We start from the raw sequence: 19213 nt of genomic DNA on the forward strand, positions 1-19213 counted from the left end.
CCGCCGAGCACCGGCACCCCTACTAGGATCCCGGGACCACCGAACCCCATCCCGGATCCCTTGAATTCCTCGTGCATCCTCTGAACCCTTCTTGCATCTCCTCCCAACCCCTTGCGCATCCCTCTGTGCATTCCCCCCCTCCACCCTTTTGTGCATCCCCCTGTGCACTCCCAAATCTCTTGTGCATCCCTTCCATCCCCTTGTACATCCTCTTGTTCACCCCCCAGCCCCCTTGCGCCCCTCTTTCCGTGCCTTCCAGCCCCAAGCCACTCTCCCCTTGCATGCAGCCCCAGGGCTGCAGGAGCCGAGGCCACACGCCATGGGTACCAAGCAGACCAAGGGCTGCCAGCCGGGCGGCGCTGGGGAGAGCCCTCAGGCTCACCACCGCAAGAAAGTACCCCCCAGGGAAAGGGGGGATTTCCTCGCCTCCCTCGTGGTGAAGTCCGGCGAGAAGTTTGGGAAGGGTGGTGGCAGCAGTTTGCCCCCTTACCACCGGCGGATCTGCATGATCCAGGACATGCTGGTGCTGGTGAAGCAGGGGAAACAGGAGGAGGCCACCGAGCTGCTGAAGCACCTGCGGCAGGTGAGGATGGGCGGGTTTCTCCTGAGGGGGGAGGGGGGTAGGCTGCCTGCTTTGGGTGGTGGAAAGACAATCTAGGAGCCCAACGTGTCCCAGTTTTGAAAGCCTGCTGGCAAAAGAATGAGGAGCATGCTTCGTTTCTTGTGGGGCTGACTTGGTGTGGCGTAATTTTGGGGAAGTGGCTGAGGGAGCTGCAGGGTGGTCATGGTGTTGGAGATGGGAAAATAACCCCGGGGAGATGCTTTGCATTGTCTGCAGTGAGGAACCCTGCCGGGTGCATTTTTCTCCTTCCCTTCATTGCTTGTGCTGATAGCTCTGGGGTTTGCAGCTCGCACAGCCCACTCAAGGAGGTTCCCACTCAACTTTCCAAAAGTTTGGGCTTTAAAGCAGCTCTGTAAAAGCACTGAGGCAATTTGATCCTGGCAGCTTTGGAGGATCAGCTCTTTTCTTCCCAGCTCAGAAATACCAAGAGTTGGCAGCACTGCTTTTTTATCTTATTCTTCTTGGCACACGAATCACTTGGTGGAGTTCTGCTGCTGTTGACTGGAGCTTGTAGGAAAGAGCCTGAGAGACGCTGTGAGGGTGCACAGAATTAGTTGTGTGGAGCATGAGACCTTTTCCCTCTAAAGGCTGTCTGAGCTGGACATGAGCTGAGGAGCACTGCTGTGTACCCAGAAAATGAGCATTTAACCTTTTCTGCTGGTAGGTGGGGGAGGGCTTGCCCGGGAAGTGGCAAAGCCCCCACCCCTGGAGGTATTTAAGAATGGTGTCGATGTAGTGCTGACGGATGTGCTTCAGTCGAGGAGTTGTCACTATTAGGCTGATGATTGGACTTGATGATCTTAAAGGCCTTTTCCAGCCTAGGTAATTCTGTGATTTTGTGTGACAGAAGAGTGAGGTGCTGGGAATTTTCAGGGCTCTGGGGCACAAAGGGCTTTGAAACCCAGCAAGTTTTCTGTGCAGACAGCCTCATCTTTGAGCTTGCTTTTTCTCCGCCGTAACCAGTCCTACCACCTGGGAAAAGTTGCTCAGATCTTCCCTGGGGATCAGGAGCTGCTTTCTTGCTCTGTAGATGTGCTTAGTGTCAGTCTGTCCATGGGAAATCACAGCTGGTCCAGACTCTGATGGTTTTCTTCTTGCTTTTTGCTTCCCTCCCCCCAGTTTCTGGTCCAGTGAACGCTTTGGCAAAGTAAATGTGTTGTTAGGGGCATGTCCTTGTGACCTCTTCAGCCCACCTAGAGGCACCTCTGCCATTTACCCCATGAGCCAGGGTCCTTCTGCCCATCTGGTTTGCATGACTTAGGAGTGGGTTTGGAGCAGTCCAGATGAGAAATCTGAACAGTTTCATCTGTGTTTGTGCTCCTTGACAGAAAGCTTTTGCCACTTTCTCTCAACACTGAGATAAGGTGTGGGTTTTGGGTTTTTTTGGTTTTTTTTTTTTTTTTTTTTGTGATGTGTGCGCCCCCTCCCTGGAAGCTTTGGGACAATGACCTCTCCATGTGGGATCTGTGCCACCATGTGGGTCAAACACATGGCCAGGGAACCCCCTGTGGAACAGAAGTGTCTGAGAGTTGGGCAGCAGATCTGTGCCTGAATTTTGCACCCTCTCAGCCATGCCAAAGCTTTATCACTGCTCCCACAGCCCAGTGGATCTGGCAGGAAGGCAGGTGCTAATTTTAGAAGGTGTTTATCTCAAATACCCTCCTCTCCCCCAATAAATATTGGTCCCACTTGAAGTGCTGTGAGTTGCTCCAAGTTCTTTCTGGTTTCAGATAGTGGTTTTTAGCAGGACCATCCTCTCCTTCCCTGTGGGTTGGCCACATACTCTCGTGTCAGGGAGCTGGGATGTGTGACAGTGGCTGCCCTAATGACAGATCTGACTGTGAGGACATCCCAACATCTGAAGTAGGCAGGGGGGAAAGCTAGAAATTAATTTTGAAATGCTGGGGGAAGCGAGGAACCTGTTACAGTCAGATAAATCTTTGCTGAGCGACTGTTTCTGAAGAGCTTGCTCTGATAAAATATATCTTAGAGTGTCAAAATAGGGAACACTTTGTCCTAGATACTATAATAGACTCCAAGCACATTTTAAATGAGGCTGTATTATTCCTTGCCTGCCTTTGAGTAGTGAATGTGGGATGCCCCAATGAACAAATCCCACTTGCTGTGGTTCTCCATGGGCTGGCTTTTGGAAAGTGGTGGTTTAGGACTCCATTGCTGGCTACAAGGGATGCTTGGTTTGCTCCCAAGGAGCTGTGGCTATGAGGTGGTGGAAGTCTTTGAGAGCTGAGCTCCTGATGAATAAGAGCCTGAAAGTGAAGATATGGGAGAAAGGATGAGCTTCCTCCAGCAGAGAGGGATGGATGGATGGATGAGCCTGGTGGGGCAGAGACCTTTTCCCATGAGTCATTTACACCGTGTCCACCGCAGAGGGGCTGTGGTGTGGGCTGGTCCTTGTGGTTGCTCGTGTAATGTGTGATGTTGCTGAGCAAACCCAGTGACCTGGTGCCCAGCTCTCAGTTGCATTTAGACCTTGTGCTTTTTTTTTGCAAATCCCAGCCATTTAGGTCACTTTCCACTGACTTCACCCAGCTTTGAAGCCAGCCTGGCGTGCTAGCGATGGGGTAGGTGACAGCATTTGGACATGCTCCATCGTTTTTGTCTGAGCAAGATAATCTTGTGGCCAGACCTGAGGCTGACCAGCCTTAGAGCTTTCCTTAACATAACATCCTGCCCAACCTATCCACTGCAAGATGAGGTTCAGGGGGCTTCTCCTCCTCCACAAAGCTGTGTTTGATAATGAGCCAAAGGAGAAGGCAGCAAAACCATCATTTAAAGGTCATGCCAGAGCAGGTTCTACCCTTCCAGCCTCACCACTGCCATTAGGGGCCAGAGTGGCTTCCTGCATTTCACCAAATTTATCCATCCTGCTCCCCTCCTCTGAAATGGGAGTGGGGAGCAATGCTGCTTTCTTTACCAGCTCTCAGGAGCATTAATTAGCGTTTCCAAGGCCACTTGGAGGCTGCAAACCACTCTGAAAGTGAGAAGATAGAAAGCGCTTTAAAAAAAGATAAAAAAGGTGAGCAGCAGACAGACTTCTTTGCTTTGAAACTGCTCCCCAGAGAGGTCAGAAGTGGTCTCCGGTGCAGAGGCAATTTGATCCCACTGCCTGGCCTCAAAGTAACACTTAAAGTTATTACCGTGTGCTGGTGCTGGCAGCGAGTGTTTGGAAGGGTATGTGCTCCTCTGGCACAGCCAGCTGAAGTTCACAGCAGGTTCTTTAGCTCCTTCTTTGTGCTCTGTCAACAGCCCGGAGCCCAAGCCTCCCACTGCTAAATTAGAATCCCCTCTCCAAGAGGTGCCATCTGCTGCTCTCTTTGCATGGGGTCTGTTTTCTTGTAAGCCAGCCTCAGCGGTGCTCCACGCGGGATGCTTTTGGTAGGGAAATGCATTGGAGGAGAAGGGGAAATGCACTGAAATCCTTCCTGTGTTACTGAGGCTGGAGTTTGGGCTTGTGAGAAGCTTCTTGTCATTCAATCATAGAATGGTTAGGGTTGGAAGGGACCTTAAAGATCGTCTTGTTCCAGCCCCTCTGCCGCGGGCAGGGACGCTTCCCACCGGATCGGGTTGCTGAAGGCTCCGCCCAAGCTGGCCTTGAACACCTCCGGGGAGGGGGCATCCACAGCCTCCCTGGGCAACCTGTGCCAATGTCTCCCCACCCTCACTACAGAGAATTTCTTCCTAGTATTCAGTCCCAGCTTAAAGCCCTGGTGGGGCTTTAATGATGACCAAAGCCCTTGTCACCTGGATGGAGCCAGCTGCCTTTCCTGGATGCAATTCCTGCACTGAATAGCTTTGACTCCAGTTTCTCTGCTCTAAAGTGGCTTCCTAGATCTGCTCACGGGCAGCATCCCTGCTTTCCTGCAAGGAGCTGCTGCAGAGTCTCTCCCTAAGAGAGGGTGAAAGTGAATTAATTAAGGGTGTCTAGCACTTGGAGAAGGCTGGGACCACTCTCTCAGACCCTGCACACCATCCGTGCCAGCTATCACGAGTGGGAGGATTGCAGCTCCTCTGTGCTGACGAACTGCTGTGGCTGAGCTGCTGAATCATAGAATCTCTTAGGTTGGAAAAGACCTTCAAGATCATCAAGCCCAACCATTAACCCTCTTCTACCAAGTCCACCCCTAGGCCATAGCCCCAAGTACCACATCTTTTAAATACCTCCAGGGATGGTGACTCCACCACCTCCCTGGGCAGCCTCTTGTTCTGTCAGTGGTTCCTTGGGAGAAGTGAGAAGAAGAACAGGACAGATTTTTGATGTTCTGGAGCACACCACTTTTATTTTTACTTTTTACTTTTTTTTTTGGTGTGTGTGTGTTTGTGCACTCTTGAGTTTCAGTGGTTGAAGCAGCCAAGCACTGTCAGTATATTAAATTCTGGGAGTGTCTCTCCTGCTGGGGAGAGGATTTGTAAAACAAAGCATGTTTTTCTCCTCTCTGCTGCCAAACAGATCGTTTTCCCCAGTGAAATGGTGAAGCACTTCCCAGCACATTACGTTTCACTCAAAGAATTTGCCATTGGTTCTGGCCTGACGTGGAGTCTTTGCTGAGCTGTAGCTGCTGCTCTGGAGGAGCTGGGCTGGTGGGAGATGGAGGGGGAGGAAGAAAGGGAGTAGGCATCTCACAGCTCTGGGTATCACCTGCACAGGGCAGGAGCTGGACAACAGTTCCAGGAATTAAAACCAGAAATGAAAGGAATAAGAGAGCAATTGTACTAAAACCTGCAAGAGCTGGAGATGGCCTGAAGCCAGATGGCAAGGTCCAAGGTGTGGCAAAGCTGCACGACTTGTAAAGTGGCTTCTCTGCTCATGCCAGCCTGGGCTGGGTGCTGATGGGGTGGGAAGGGTCAGGGCCTCAAGCAGGCAAAGACCCCGTGGTAACTCTGATTTGCAAGCAGGAGCAGGGGGCAAATGTGCTCTGGTGCCCACCAAGCTGTGCAGACCTTGTGCCTGCAGTGTCCCTTTGCCTGTGGTCCCCATGGTCTGTCCCCCAGAGGTATCCCTGCCATGGCTGCAGGTGTTCCTCAGCCCCATTTGAAGCTCACCCTGGAGTTTTGCTGCCAGTGATTGGGGGGAGCAAGGCACAGCATGTCCCAACATCCACCCTGCTTGGTTGGGGATGAAATCCCTGCTCCTTCTGAGCAGCCCCTTGGTGTAACTCTGTGTGCTCAGTAAAAGCTGCTGAAGCATTTGGTGGCCCACAACCAGCCTGGTCTGTGTGTTACACAATGTGCACCTTCACCATGCACACCCAAGGCTCAGGAATGCTTTTAGGGTTAGTTATTTCCCCAGACTACACTTAAGGGACAGAGGTGCTGTTGTGTGGTGGTTCTCCATCAGGGTGGACATGCTGGCAGGAGAGTTTGTGATGATTGCAGCACCTCAGGCAGCTCTACAGGCTGAAAGGGATGTTTTTTTGGAGCTGTTTTGTCTCAGATTCAAACTGTCTCCCTGAAGGATGCTGGCCTCTGGCTTTGCACCAGCCTCAAAGCTGATGCTTCAGCCCCTGCTGATGTCAAAGCTGCTTCCATCTCTCTCCTCAGCCATGTGGTTTGACGTGCTTGTGGACATCTAGAGCAGACCTTGGGCTGTGCTGTGGTCTGGTTGATATGATGCAGCTTAGCCACAGCCTGCAGGGTGCCTTGTAGCTGGTCTGTGCCACTCTGAGCTTGCTCTTGGCTCCATGCACACCAGCTGTGGGGCATCATCCCCATGGAGACCATCCTGTGGCCCCTGGGGTTCTGGAGGACCTTCAGCATCATTCTGGTCATTCAAGTGCATGTCTGGTCCTTCCTCCTGAGAGCTAGGACCAGCTGATGCATCAGAGGTGACCAAGGCTGGGGGTTCTTAGCTCCTCTCAGCCTGTCAGCAGGAGGACAGGGGTGAGGAGGTTTGCAGCACCAATGCTTTGGTGAGCAGGAATGCCCAGGGATGGGGAGCAGGGCTGCAGCACACGGTGGAAGTTGGGTAACTCAGCCTGCCAGCTCAGTGGAGTGGCTTTGGGATTCCTGTTCATTTCCTCTGCTCTGGGTTGCTGATGAAACCAAAAGTGCTCCCCACAATTATTTTTAACCCTTAGGCTGCTGGAGGAATTGACAGCAAACAGCTGTGCCTGGCAGTGTGGGGTGTTCTACCCCAAATGGGGTCTCTGATCTCCTTCCATGTTTCCTAGCTCTGCCCTGCTGGAAGCTGTTCTCTTGCAGAATCATTCCTCCAGTTGCTTCCCATCCCAGCTCCTTCTACTCTTTTTTTCTACTCCTGTGGTATTTGCAGGTGGATACACCCTGGTGTCTGCTTGGCATCTGAGCAGACTGGTTTTAATTAACCCCCTGGAAGGTGGCTGCTGCTTCTCTTCTTAAGGAAGAAGTGTCTTTGGGGGGATGCTGAGATGCAGAAAGGGGGGGAGGAGGGGAAGGGGAAGGTCAGGCAGCAGCAGGGGGGCAGAGGTGGTATGTGCTCAGCAGCATGAGCTCAGTCCCTGGAGCCTCCCTGTGCAGCAGTGATGCTGACTGTGCTGCTGGCATGGAGCAGAGAGGATTTTCCCTTCTAGCAGGGATGTCCCTGCTGGGCTTGGGGAATCACATGCATAAGAAATCAGTGCTGCTGCTGGGTGCATTAATGCAGCACACGCAGCACACCCAGGCAGGCTCTGCTTGCTGCAGAGAACGTGGTGAGGGAGCCTGCACAGGAAGGAGATTCCACATTCATATATCCACTGGCACCTGAAGAGCACATCCTGAGTGAGCTCCTGCTGTGTCCAGTTTTCCAAGGATTCCTAGCTCAGCTTCTCTGGAAGTGCTGCTGGCTCTGAGGGCTGCATGCCTGGGGAGGTGGTGGCTCCCATAGGTGTCACAGCTTGGGATCTGGGAGGGGATGCAGCATGGGGCTGCCCCTTCTCAAAGGGTCAGAGGTGGAACTGCTGGGTCAGGCCTTGGTTTCCTTCCTCTTGACCTGCAGGGCTGGGCTGGGTTAGGCTAGGCTGGGGCAGCAGGCAGCTGGCTGCTTCTGAATGGAGGAAGAGGTCCTGCCTGTGCCCTCTCTGGAGCATCTCCAAGCTGGAAGAGGTTAATGGTTGCAGCTGGCAAACCAGCCCCTATTCAGCACTTCATCTGTTTACATAATAGCAGGAAAGTGTCTTCCCCCCCTCAGGCTGCTGCTGCTTTCACATTTGATGTGAAAAGCTGGCAGTTTGGGGCTCCAAGACAGGCTGGCACGCACCTTATTTAATTTTTTTTTTTGTTTTCTTTTTCCTTTTTATCTTACTTCAAACTGTAAAAACCCTAAACCCCTGTGTCTGAGGAGGTCCTCTCTCTCTGGAGGTCCGTCCTCTCTCTCTGGAGGTCCCCTCTCTCTCTCTGGAGGTCCTCTCTCTCTCTGGAGGTCCTCTCTCTCTCTCTGGAGGTCCCCTCTCTCTCTGGAGGTCCTCTCTCTCTCTGGAGGTCCTCTCTCTCTCTCTGGAGGTCCCCTCTCTCTCTGGAGGTCCCCTCTCTCTCTGGAGGTCCTCTCTCTCTCTCTGGAGGTCCCCTCTCTCTCTGGAGGTCCTCTCTCTCTCTCTGGAGGTCCCCTCTCTCTCTGGAGGTCCTCTCTCTCTCTCTGGAGGTCCTCTCTCTCTCTCTGGAGGTCCCCTCTCTCTCTGGAGGTCCTCTCTCTCTCTGGAGGTCCTCTCTCTCTCTCTGGAGGTCCTCTCTCTCTCTGGAGGTCCTCTCTCTCTCTCTGGAGGTCCCCTCTCTCTCTGGAGGTCCTCTCTCTCTCTGGAGGTCCTCTCTCTCTCTCTGGAGGTCCCCTCTCTCTCTGGAGGTCCCCTCTCTCTCTGGAGGTCCTCTCTCTCTCTGGAGGTCCTCTCTCTCTAGGTGTTTTTAGTATTGAACTTGGGTTTTGTTTTTTTTAAGCAGTTAACTTCTTCTGCAGGTCCCAGCCAAAAGCCTCATGTGATTTAATGCCTAATTCCCTCTTGTGTATCTCAGCCTCCTTCTGCCCAAGTTTTGGAGAGAAGACCAGTGAATGGTAAATTGAATCTTGCCTCTAAATGCAAAAGCAAATTGTCCTTTCCACTCCTCTCTGAGCAGAAAGATCTACCTCCAATTACTCCTGGCTCTGGCCTTGCTGCTTTGAGAGCAGGAGCTGCTTGGAGCTGTCTGGTTTTCTCAGGTCTTCTCAAGACTCTTTCCCTCTCAGAATTTCTGCCTCTCCAAGGCAGTGACACTTTCTTTGGGTGAGGTTTTGAACACTTGGCATTGCTGGCTTGAGGGAGAGCCCTGGGCAGGCAGCAGGGCTGGCAGGAGGGAGCTGCCTCCTTCCTTGTGCCTTTGGATGTCTCCATGGATATCTCACTCCTTAGAGCTTCTAAATGTCACATCTTCCTAGAGGCCTGGCTTTCCTGCCATGGCAGAGCAGGGCTCAGGTTTGATCTCAGTGAAGGAACTTCTTTATGAGATGCTGTGAGGCTTTAGAATTGTTAGAACAGAGTCATAGAATCGTTTAGGCTGCAAAGCACCTCTGAGGTCACCGAGTCCAATTGTCAACCCAACACCACCATGCCCACTAAAACATGTCCCAAAGCACCAAGTCGACATGTTTTTGAACATCTCCAGGGGTGGTGAGTCCACCACCTCCCTGGGCAGCCTGTTCCAATGCTCGACCACTCTAAGTAAAGACACTTTCTTTCTAATATCCAACCTCAACCTTCCCTGGCACACCTTGAGGCATTTTCCCTCCTTCTATCACTGCTTACTTGGGAAAAGAGTCCCCCTCACTGCAGCCCCCTCACTGCAATCTTCTTTCAGGGAGCTGTAGAGAACAATGAGGTCTCTCCTCAGTCTCCTCTGCATCTCCTCTTCTCCATGCCTGACTTCCATCAGGCTTCCTTCAGCATCCTTGTTGGGCCATGGAGGGTTTCCTTGAAGTCTGCTGTCCACAGGCACTGGACTGGGCTGCTGCATTCAGTCCTTTAATGTCCTCTTTGCCTTTGAGGTTGCTTTCTGGGAAACAGCAGCAGCATTGCCAGGGCTGCTTCACTGCAGACTTGCTCCCGCTGCCCACTGGCCCCGCTGCCCACTGGCCCCGCTCCCGCTGCCCACTGGCCCCGCTGCCGCTGCCCACTGGCCCCGCTGCCGCTGCCCACTGGCCCCGCTCCCACTGCCCACTGGCCCCGCTGCCGCTGCCCACTGGCCCCGCTGCCCACTGGCCCCGCTCCCGCTGCCCACTGGCCCCGCTGCCGCTGCCCACTGGCCCTGCTCCCGCTGCCCACTGGCCCTGCTCCGCCTGCCTGTCCCCTGGAGGTTTTGCAACCTTTGTGGGTGTGCTCAGGAGGGGCAGGGGATTGCATTCTTGCGTTGCACAAGAGATTCCTTCTGAGGTGCTGTCCTTAAACTTCTAATAGTAATGGAGTTGAAATGAGTGTTAACTAATTAAAGGAGAGCTGAACCAGCCAGGCTGCACCCTGAGCAGAGCCCTCAAGTGCAGGGGATGGGTGTGTGAGTTTCTTTGGAGGATGAGGAGCTGTGGTCTGGGTTTCTCAGCTGCTTGCTTTACATTTAGCTACAGAAAAAAGAGAAGAGGAACGCTGGTTGGGAAAGGAAAATTATACCTGGTTATCAAAAATGAGCCCCCAGCAATGGGCCTACCATAGGGTGCAGACCTTGCCCTCACCCAGCCAGGAGATAGCTGTGGCACCTACCAAGGCCAGGACCTTCAGTTACACAGGAGGTGAAGCCCTGTCCTGTAAAGGAGTGTTGTCTCTCCTTTCCTCCTCCTCCTCAGCATGATGAGCTCAGAAAACAGGAGGCTAAAAACCCAACCCAAACACCTCTAATAGTTCTCCTATCTCCATCTCCCGCAGGCAGCAACCTTCTCTGGGCAGAGGCAGAGACTCCTTGTGTTTGTGAGAGCAAAGGGCAGAGGGCTCTCAGCAAATCTCTGCCTGGGAGCCCCTGCTCCGGCGGCTGGGAAGCGCTGGCAGAGCTGCTCCTCCTCCCTCCCTGGGGGATGCTTAAGCTGAGCCCCCTCGGGGGATGGCTGGGAGCTGGTGAGCAATTAATTACTGACTTGTTCTGCAGAGCTCTTCCTTCCCCCCCCCTCCTCCCCAAAGCCAGGCAGATCTGTTTGGCACAACAATGAAATCCCAGCAGGGGAAAGCAGAATGTGCTGAGGAAGGAGAGCAGACATGCCCTCAGCATTTTGCAGCCCGTGGTGGGAAATGGTTGTTGTAGCTGGAGATGTGCTGTGGACTTTTACTGGGACACTTCTCTCTTTATTCTTACCCTGCCTGCAGAGTTGGTCCCACAAAGAACCGTGCTGGGGACCAGTACCATCTCTCTGACCATGGCACCCCTACCTCCAGTGGGAAGTGAAAAGCAGGAGGTTGGAGGAGATGGCAAATGTGAGAGTGAGAGCCTCATGTTGGAGCTGAGAGCTTCAAACCTGTAAGAACACACTGGGGCAGAGACCCAGCTCCCATGCATGAGTGGTGCATTGTCCTCACCACAGCATCTGCCAGATGTTTTGTTCATGCTGAATAAGCCCTAGGCCCTGGTCCAGCCTGAGCTCACTGACATCAGGGTAGTGAAGCACAAATACCTGCAGAAGCAGGACTCAAACCTATGCAAACATCCTGGGCAGTCCCTTCTCTGAAGCTCTCTGGTGACCCATGGTGGCACATAGACAGAGCTAGCAAAGCTTTGGTTCTTCCTGGCATTCCTTCATACATTCCCATGTCTACCATCTATTTGGACACAGCTGTCTCTGCTCCAGGGCTGGAAGAAGAAGACATTGGTGGAGGGGGTGGAAATCTCACTTCTGATGGCTGCTGTGGGCTTCCTGGGTGAAGGCAGACAGCAGGAAGCAATTTAAGATGTGAGTTTGAATTGACCTAGATCCATGGTGGTGACCACAGCCAAAGTCAGCAAGCAGGGAATCTTGATTGAAGCAGCCTTGGGTTTTTATGGGTAGGATTATTCTCTTTTTTCTTTTTTTGGAGGTTATTCTGTAAGGAAGAAAATGTTTTCCTGTTTGGTTGTGAAAAGCTACTTCTGCTTTGGTCTAATCCTTCCTCTTCTGAGCAAGGAGCCTTGGTGGATCTGGGGGTGTTTATTTAGGCATTTATTTAGGTATTTATTTATTTGGCTGGGTGATTAATTTTGTATGGTTTTTCTTCTGGTGGGAAATGGTGACTTGGGGGGGTTACATGATTGATTTCTTTTCCTTTTTTGAGGTATTTCATCTCAAGTTAGAGATGAAATGGAAAGCTTGACATGCAGAAAATGATCATTTGGAAGTTGTTTGCTCAGGTAATGACCCCAAATATGCTGGTTGGGTAGGGCAGACAAAGCCAACATCTCAAAACACATTTTGCATTTAAAAGCAGCTGCTTTGTTAGCTAGAGTATTAATTGTCCATAATGAATTACACCTCTGGTCACCATCATTAGTGATCTTGGCCTCTTGGGTTGCAGTTTTACTTGCAGACTGGAGAACATGGATTTCTCCATCACAGCCTTGGTTTGGCCATTGACTTGAAATGAGATGTTGAGCTGGACCAGGTGAAGTTAGTCTGGAGAAGAGAAGACTGAGAGGGGATTTAATCAATGTTTGTAAATATCTGAGGGCTGGGGTCAGGAGGGAGGGGACAGGCTCTGCTCAGTTGCACCCTGTGACAGGACAAGGGGTGATGGATATAAACTACAGCACAGGAGGCTCCACCTCAACATGAGGAGGAACTTCTTCACTGGGAGGGTCGCAGAGCACTGGAACAGGCTCCCCAGAGGGGTTGTGGAGTCTCCTCCTCTGGAGACTTTCAAGCCCCATCTGGATGCATTCCTGTGTGACCTGTGCTGCATTCTGTGCTCCTGCTCAGGCAGGGGGGTTGGACTCAGTGATCTCTGGAGGTCCCTTCCAACCCCTAACATCCTCTGATCCTGTGATTCTGTCAATTAACTGAACTGAAGATGTTTTCTTTGTCCTTGTGAAACAGACTCCCCCAAAAGTTCTTTCCAGCCTCTTCTGGTTGTGTTTTCATCAGTGACTTTCCTTAGAGCTTTGGCAGCTGCTGTGCCCTCCTCACCTAGGCTAACAGAAGCTGTTTAATATTTAAGCATGACCTGGGGTTGGCATCACCTTAAATTTGCTTGTTTGAAATGAATGTTGGAAAGTAAAGGTATTTAATGAGGCTCTGGCCAGCCTCATCTAGTGTGGGGTGTCCCTGCCCACGGCAGGGGGCTTGGAACTAGATGATCCTTGTGGTCCCTTCCAACCCTGACTGATTCTATGACTCTATGATTAATGTTTAATGTTATTTTAAATAGCAGCATTAATTGAATTTCAGTGTCATTGGATTGAATCCTTGTGCAGCCCATTCCTTGATTCTCCCTCAGCAAGGCTGGGCATTCAGTAGTCTCTTTGCTGAGCCAAACACCTTTGCCCTTGGAATTCTTGGAAGAGACTGAGTGATCTGGGAGGATCCCATGCTTGTACCTATTAGAACTCACCCCCACTTGGGAGGATCCTGCCAGGGTGGATCCTCAGAGGAGCCTGGTGCCAGACAGGGAAGCTGCTATGAAACACTGGAAAAGGCTGCCCAGGGAGGTGGTGGAGGCTCCATCAAGGTCAAGGTCAGGCTTGATGGGGCTCTGAGCAACCTGATCTGGTTGGTGATGTTGCTGCCTACTGCAGGGGGGGTTGGACTAGATGACCTTTAAAGGTCCCTTCCAACCCAATGCATTCTATGATTTAAGCCTTCAAGCAACTTTTTTTTGCCCCAGGCTTCCTCTGTGAAGCATGCTTTGAGTGCTCAGCTGAGCTATTTCACTGATTTGGCTTAAGCAGGGGGGGGAAAACGTGTCTTTGAACTCTATGTGCACAACATCTGCTTTCTGAGTGCAAAAATCCAGTCCATCCAGGGTGCATGGATGGCTTGGGGCTGGGTGGTCTTCCCTCTGTTTTCATTCCCACCCTGTTGCTGTCCAGAGAAGGAGGGTGGAGAATTTGGCAGGGTGCAGGTGGCAGGGTCAGTCTGTCTGCATCAGCACAAGGTCTGGCTCTGGTGACCTGCTCCATCCCTGCTCCAGCAGATGTGCAGCAGTTCTCTGATGAGCTCAACTCCCTGAAATGGGGTAAGAAACCTTTGCTTGGGATGCTTTCATCTCTTGCCCATCAGCTGCTCTGAAGAAAGAAAATTAGTAAGCTCAAGTCCTCTTCCTTCTGAAGAAAGAAAATTAGTAACCTCCTCCTCTCCATTAAAAACCTTCTCTTGTAGTGCTGCCATGCTGTGTGCATCAGCTGTGCTCTCTAGAAGGACTGCTGCTTGCTGATGTGCTCTCCCTTCAGAGGAAACAATGCAGGAGCAACAATATGGGAGGTCTGAAATGATCCCAAAGGTGGGAATAAAGTGCCAGTCCTGCAGCTTTAGGTCAGCTCACTCTGCTGCCTTCACTGATGTCTTTGCAGCTGAGCATCACATGCAACATCCTGGTGGGACCCAGTGCTGACCAAGCTCCATCACTGGATGCTTCATCTCTGCCTGACCCATCCACGAGGCATGTCACAGACTCAGTGAAAAAAAGAGTGTGACAACACATCCTGAGCCTGCCCAGCATCCTGACAGCCCCCAGAAGTCAGTTTTCCAACCTGTTTACTTGGCAGTGCTGATTTTGGACCAGCTTGTGGCATTTGCTGAGAAAAGCAAGGGTTTGGGTTGTTTTTGTTTTTTTTTTTTCTTTTCCTTCTTGCTTAATGCCTTGCAAAAGGAGTCTCTCCTTCAGGCCATGAATTGCTGGTGTTTCTGGGAGGCAAGAAAGTCCCAAGGCCCCTTTGGTGTTTCCATGTGTTAAATGCCAACCCAACCCCCTGCGAGCGCTGTGGTTTCCCCACATCTTTTGGGTGTAAGGCTGTAGGTGTCTGGTTCACCATGGGCCAGCTGCTTCCACACTTGAAAACCAGCATGAGTCATGTCTCAGTGCTGCCTTGCTATTGGAATCAGCTGTTTCATGGCCAATTGAGGCATTTCAGCCCAGGGTTGTGGATGTCTCAGTGGGGCTGTAGCAGGGAAGGGAAAGCTCAGCTGGCTGGTGAATGGGGCTGCACAATGAGCTCCTCCTGGCTTTGCTCTTGCTCAGCTCATTGTCTTGCATCAGGTTTCAGTGATTATTCAGCCCTGTGGTTTGTATGTGGAGAATGATATGAAGAAGCTGGTGCTGTGTCCTGAAGGCTTCTTCTTTCTCTGCTGTCAACTGCAGGGGAAAGCAGCAGTCAAAAATATTAAGTGTTGGCTGTTTTGAAGCAGGAAAATAAATGGTCCTGGCTTGTAAGGCCAGAGATGTGGTGGGAGATTCAAGCCAAAGTCTTTGTTCTAGCACCTGTGGAAATACTCTCTGGCCACAGCATTTCATGGGGTCTAGTTTAGCTTCCCCAGGAATGCCCAACCACCCAGGGAGAAGGACGAAGGCTTAGCAGGGTGCTCTGTTACCGCTGGCATTTCAGACCTCCCCTCCTGGCTGGGGATGCTTCCTGGCACCATCCTGTAAGGAAATAAGGAATTAGCCCAGGGCTTGGAGACAGAGGTTTTCCTTGCTGGGTGCTTTGCTACTGTTCCTCCCAAGTTTGTGTAAGGGGAGGTGTTGGCTGTCCCTGCAGATGGCAGAGCAGAACCCCTCGGCAGGTCTCCCAGGCACAAAAACTGCTCCAGAAGTTGGCTGCTTGTAGTGAACAAAGCCCAGCGTGAGCCATGGGGTCACCTGCCCCACAGGCTGGGGTCTGTTGGACTCTGCAGGAGCTGGTGGCAGTGCTGGGGGTCAACAGCCAGGTTTAGGAAGGGAAATTCAAAAGGATGCAAGGAATTACTGGAGGAGGAAGGATCTACAGTAGGATAAATGAGGGAAAAGCCAGCAGTGTGTACTGATAGCAACCTAAAGCCTTTAGGGCCTGCACTGTGTGGAACTTGTCAGAAGTCCAGGATTCTATCCTCAGTGCCAGGGCATGGAGCTCAGAGGTGCTCCCATGGGTGTGAAACCATGGAATAGGAGCTGACACAGGAATTACAATCTCTAAACCTCTTCCAGAGCTGTCTCCTGCTGCCTTACTGGGTCTGACTGGTGGTCCTGTTGGTCCTCATCTTGGACCCCAACAGTGGAGGTTGGGTAGAAGGCACTGGTGGAAGGAAACTCTTGATCAGGTTGGGAAGGTGAGAAGCAAAAGCCTGCAGGGCACTCTGCATCAGTGAGCAGAAGTGCAGGAGCTGTGGTGTGACTCAGCAGTGGAAGCAGCAGGGTTCTGATGAAGCCATCTCCAGTGAGGTGGCCTTAAGGTGTGGTTATTACCACCCACAGGTGTCAGCTCGTGGTGTGCTAGCATCTGCTGGGCATTGCACCAGCATGGGTCCAGCATGTGCTGAATTCCTGCCTGGGCAAAGGTCTGGTTTCTGTCTTGGCTGCCCTGAGCTCATTCGGTGCACACTGCTGGCATCTTCCCTGGGAAATGGAACAAGAGCAGCTCAAAGGCCCTGCCTGTCAAACAGAGCAGAAACAGGGTGAGGTGGGGACTTTGACACCTCTTAGTGCTGAACAAGATGTGCTGCTGCCTGTCCCAACAGGAGGCAGCTCCTGGGCAGGCAGGAGTGGGTGATGTGCTTGCTTCTCCCTCCTACCCCCCCAGCCTGCCTGGCTTTGTGTGCTGCCAGGGGTTTGGGGGTGCAGAGAGGACTCCTTCCCCCTTGGAGAGGACCCAGAGCCTACAAACAGGGCATGGAGCTCAGCAGAAAGGTTTTCTCTGTCGATTCAGCAGCCCCAGATGAAAGCTGGGCTGATTTTCTCTTGGCCAAGAGCAGGGGCTCTCTGGCCATGTGTGGGTTAATGTCACATCCCAGACAGCCTCTGGGGCTCAGAGGAGAGAGGCCAACAGCCACTGCCCTCAAGGCTTTCTGCAAAGATGTGTGGTGAAATGAAGAGGAGGATCTTAACAACACTTACTGGAAATGTCTGCTGGTGGCTTGGCTCTCCCAGGGCAGAGAGCTCCTCAGCCCAGCCCAGCCAGCAAATTGCCTGCATCTCCTGGGATCTCATTGCCTGATTTCTGGGCAATGTGCTCTTCCAGAGATCACTTGAGCTGCATTTCCCTCTGGAGAGCTGATGTTTGAGGGGTGTCCTGACCAGTGCTTCTCGAGTGGTGTACCCTGTGCTGCTGTGAAGGGACTGGGGTGGAGAGCACAGTGGAGGAAAGGAGCTGTGCCTGACATAAACCTGTATCAAGTGCTCTGCTAACCAAAACCCTTTGGCTTCAGTGGGACTTAAACATGTGCTTATAGTTAATCAGGTATTTAAGTGGTTTTCTGCCTTGGCAAGCATGAGAGAAGATATCCCAAAGGAGAAGGAGGAGAGCAGAGCTGTAGCCTCCTGACTAAAGATGTTTGCAAATCACCAAATGGTAGTAGGGCTTGGAAGGGACCTCTGGAGATCATCTCCTCCAATCCCCCTGCTTAAACCAAGATCAGCTTGCACAGGAGTGTGTCCAGGTGGGTCTCCAGAGAAGGAGTCTCCACCACCTCTCTGGACAGCCTGTTCCAGCACTCCAGCACCCTCAAAGTAAGGAAGTTCTTTCTTTTGTTTAGGTGGGACTTTGTTTGCTCTGTTTTATGCCTCCTGTCCCTGGGCACTGCTGCAATGGGAGAGGTGCTGGCTCGGTGCTGGGTAGCTTTGTGTATGGCCTGTGGTGAGTGCTGAACGAAACTGCTTCTGAACTGCTGCTGGTGATGCCTGGAGAGAAAGGGGCTGCAGACTCCAAAAGTCACAAAATGGCTTTGCTGAGGAGCTTGTCCCTTCCCTGTGCTGCTCAGGCAGCCCCTGCCCCTTTTGGTAACAGATTGGGTGGTGACCAACCGTGCCTGTGCATCTCCATCCAGCCTTTTGCATCACAGTCACAGGGACACCATGGCACAGCTGCTTTTTTTTTTTTTTGGGTGAGGTTAGGAGAGTTCCAGCTCTCTAGTGTTCAACAGCACCCTTCCTGATTTCTTCTCCCTGCTGCAGCCACTTTGTGCACATGTTCATCTGGGTTTCTTGCCAGGTATTTGTGCTGCTGGCTGCATCCTGCCACGAGAGAACAAACCCCAGCGAGCTCATTAGGTGGCCTGGGTTGGTCTTGAATATGTCTCCATACAAATCCACAGCACTACAGTTGCTGTGATTATTATGCAAAGCATAGATTATTCTAGCCTCCAAGTGTGTTATCTATTGATTTGCCATTGCTTTGAATCCCATTACATGAATCTGCTTTATTGATGGACTTTGTCCGTGCTGGAGATTAACTGTCACGCTGGATTTGCAAATGAAAGAATTGAAATTCATCTTGTCCATGTTAATCACTTGTGTGGTGCTGGCTGGCTTGGCAAGCTGGTAGAAGCTGGGGACACCTTGATTTGAATTCTGTTCCCATTGCTCTGTCTTAAGTAAGAAAATGAGTTTGGTGCTGTGGGATTTGTTTGTTTTGCTCCTTTGCTGGAAGCCTCTTTTAACTCTTGAGGAGGAGGTATGAAGTGTAAAGAGGCTTTGTGCTTGGTGTGGAACAGGCTGTGGCTGACTCAGAGTAAGCCTTCATGCAAAAAAGAGTAGGGAGGTTTTATTTCTATGTCATAGAATCATGGGATTGTCAGGGTTGGAAGGATCAGCCAGTTCCAACCCCCCTGCCATGGGCAGGGACACCTCACACTAGGATCAGGTTGCTCCCAGCCACATCCAGCCTGGCCTTAAAAACTCCTGCACCTCCCTGGGCAACCTGTTCCAGTGTCTCACCACCCTCATGGGGAAGAACTTCTTCCTAACACTCAATCTGAATCTACCCATTTCTATTTTTGCTCCATTCCCCCCAGTCCTATCACTCCCTGACACCCTAAAAAGTCCCTCCCCAGCTCTCTTGTAGCCCCCTTCAGATACTGAAAGGCCACAAGAAGGTCTCCTTGGAGCTTTCTCTTCTCCAGATTGAAGAGCCCCAACTCTCTCAGTCTGTCTCTACAGGAGAGGTGCTCCAGCCCTCTGCTCATCCTTTTGGCCCTTCATGTTCCCATTTCTTACTCTGAGCTCAGATCTGCCTGTATCTTGTTCTCTCTAAGGTTTTGTGGTGCAAGATCTCCAATATGTGTCTTCTCACAGCAATATTCTTCTAGTAGATGCAGCAAAGTAGCTTTAAAGAGCAACACCACTCAGCTTGCTGGAAGAACCCCACAGATACAGCTGAATGTCAAACATCCATGTGCCCTGCAAACCAAGACAGAGATGAGAATGACAGAATGGTAGGGCTTGGAAGGAAATTCTGGAGATCATCTAGTTGAACCTCCCTGCTAAACCAAGTTCTCCTAGATCAGGTTGCACAGGAACATGTCCAGGCAAGTTTTCAAAGCCTCCAGAGAAGGAGACTCCACAAACTCTAGAAGAGCAGTTGTGGATCAAGATTGCTCCTCTCAGCCAGGCACACACAGAGAGCAAAAGGCTCAATGTGCTTCTATTGGAATCTGCTTCAATTTGGTCATTTAAATGACCTTTTGGTAGCATTCACATCATTCCTTGGCAGCCAGTTTAAAGAGTTAATTGACTATTT

At 51.5% G+C, this 19213-nt stretch overlaps 1 protein-coding gene across 1 annotated transcript in view; it reads left to right on the forward strand.

Annotated features, from left to right (window-relative positions):
* The first annotated feature begins 319 nt into the window (after positions 1–319).
* LRRC75A (leucine rich repeat containing 75A) overlaps positions 320–19213 on the forward strand; it is a 71582-nt gene continuing 52688 nt past the window's right edge. Inside the window, exon 1 of the mRNA XM_054394432.1 lies at positions 320–583. Within this exon, the coding sequence (XP_054250407.1) occupies positions 320–583 (264 nt within the window). The remainder of the gene's footprint in view (positions 584–19213) is intronic.

Source organism: Indicator indicator, chromosome 30 (genome assembly GCF_027791375.1).
Source record: "Indicator indicator isolate 239-I01 chromosome 30, UM_Iind_1.1, whole genome shotgun sequence".
Taxonomy (NCBI): domain Eukaryota; kingdom Metazoa; phylum Chordata; class Aves; order Piciformes; family Indicatoridae; genus Indicator; species Indicator indicator.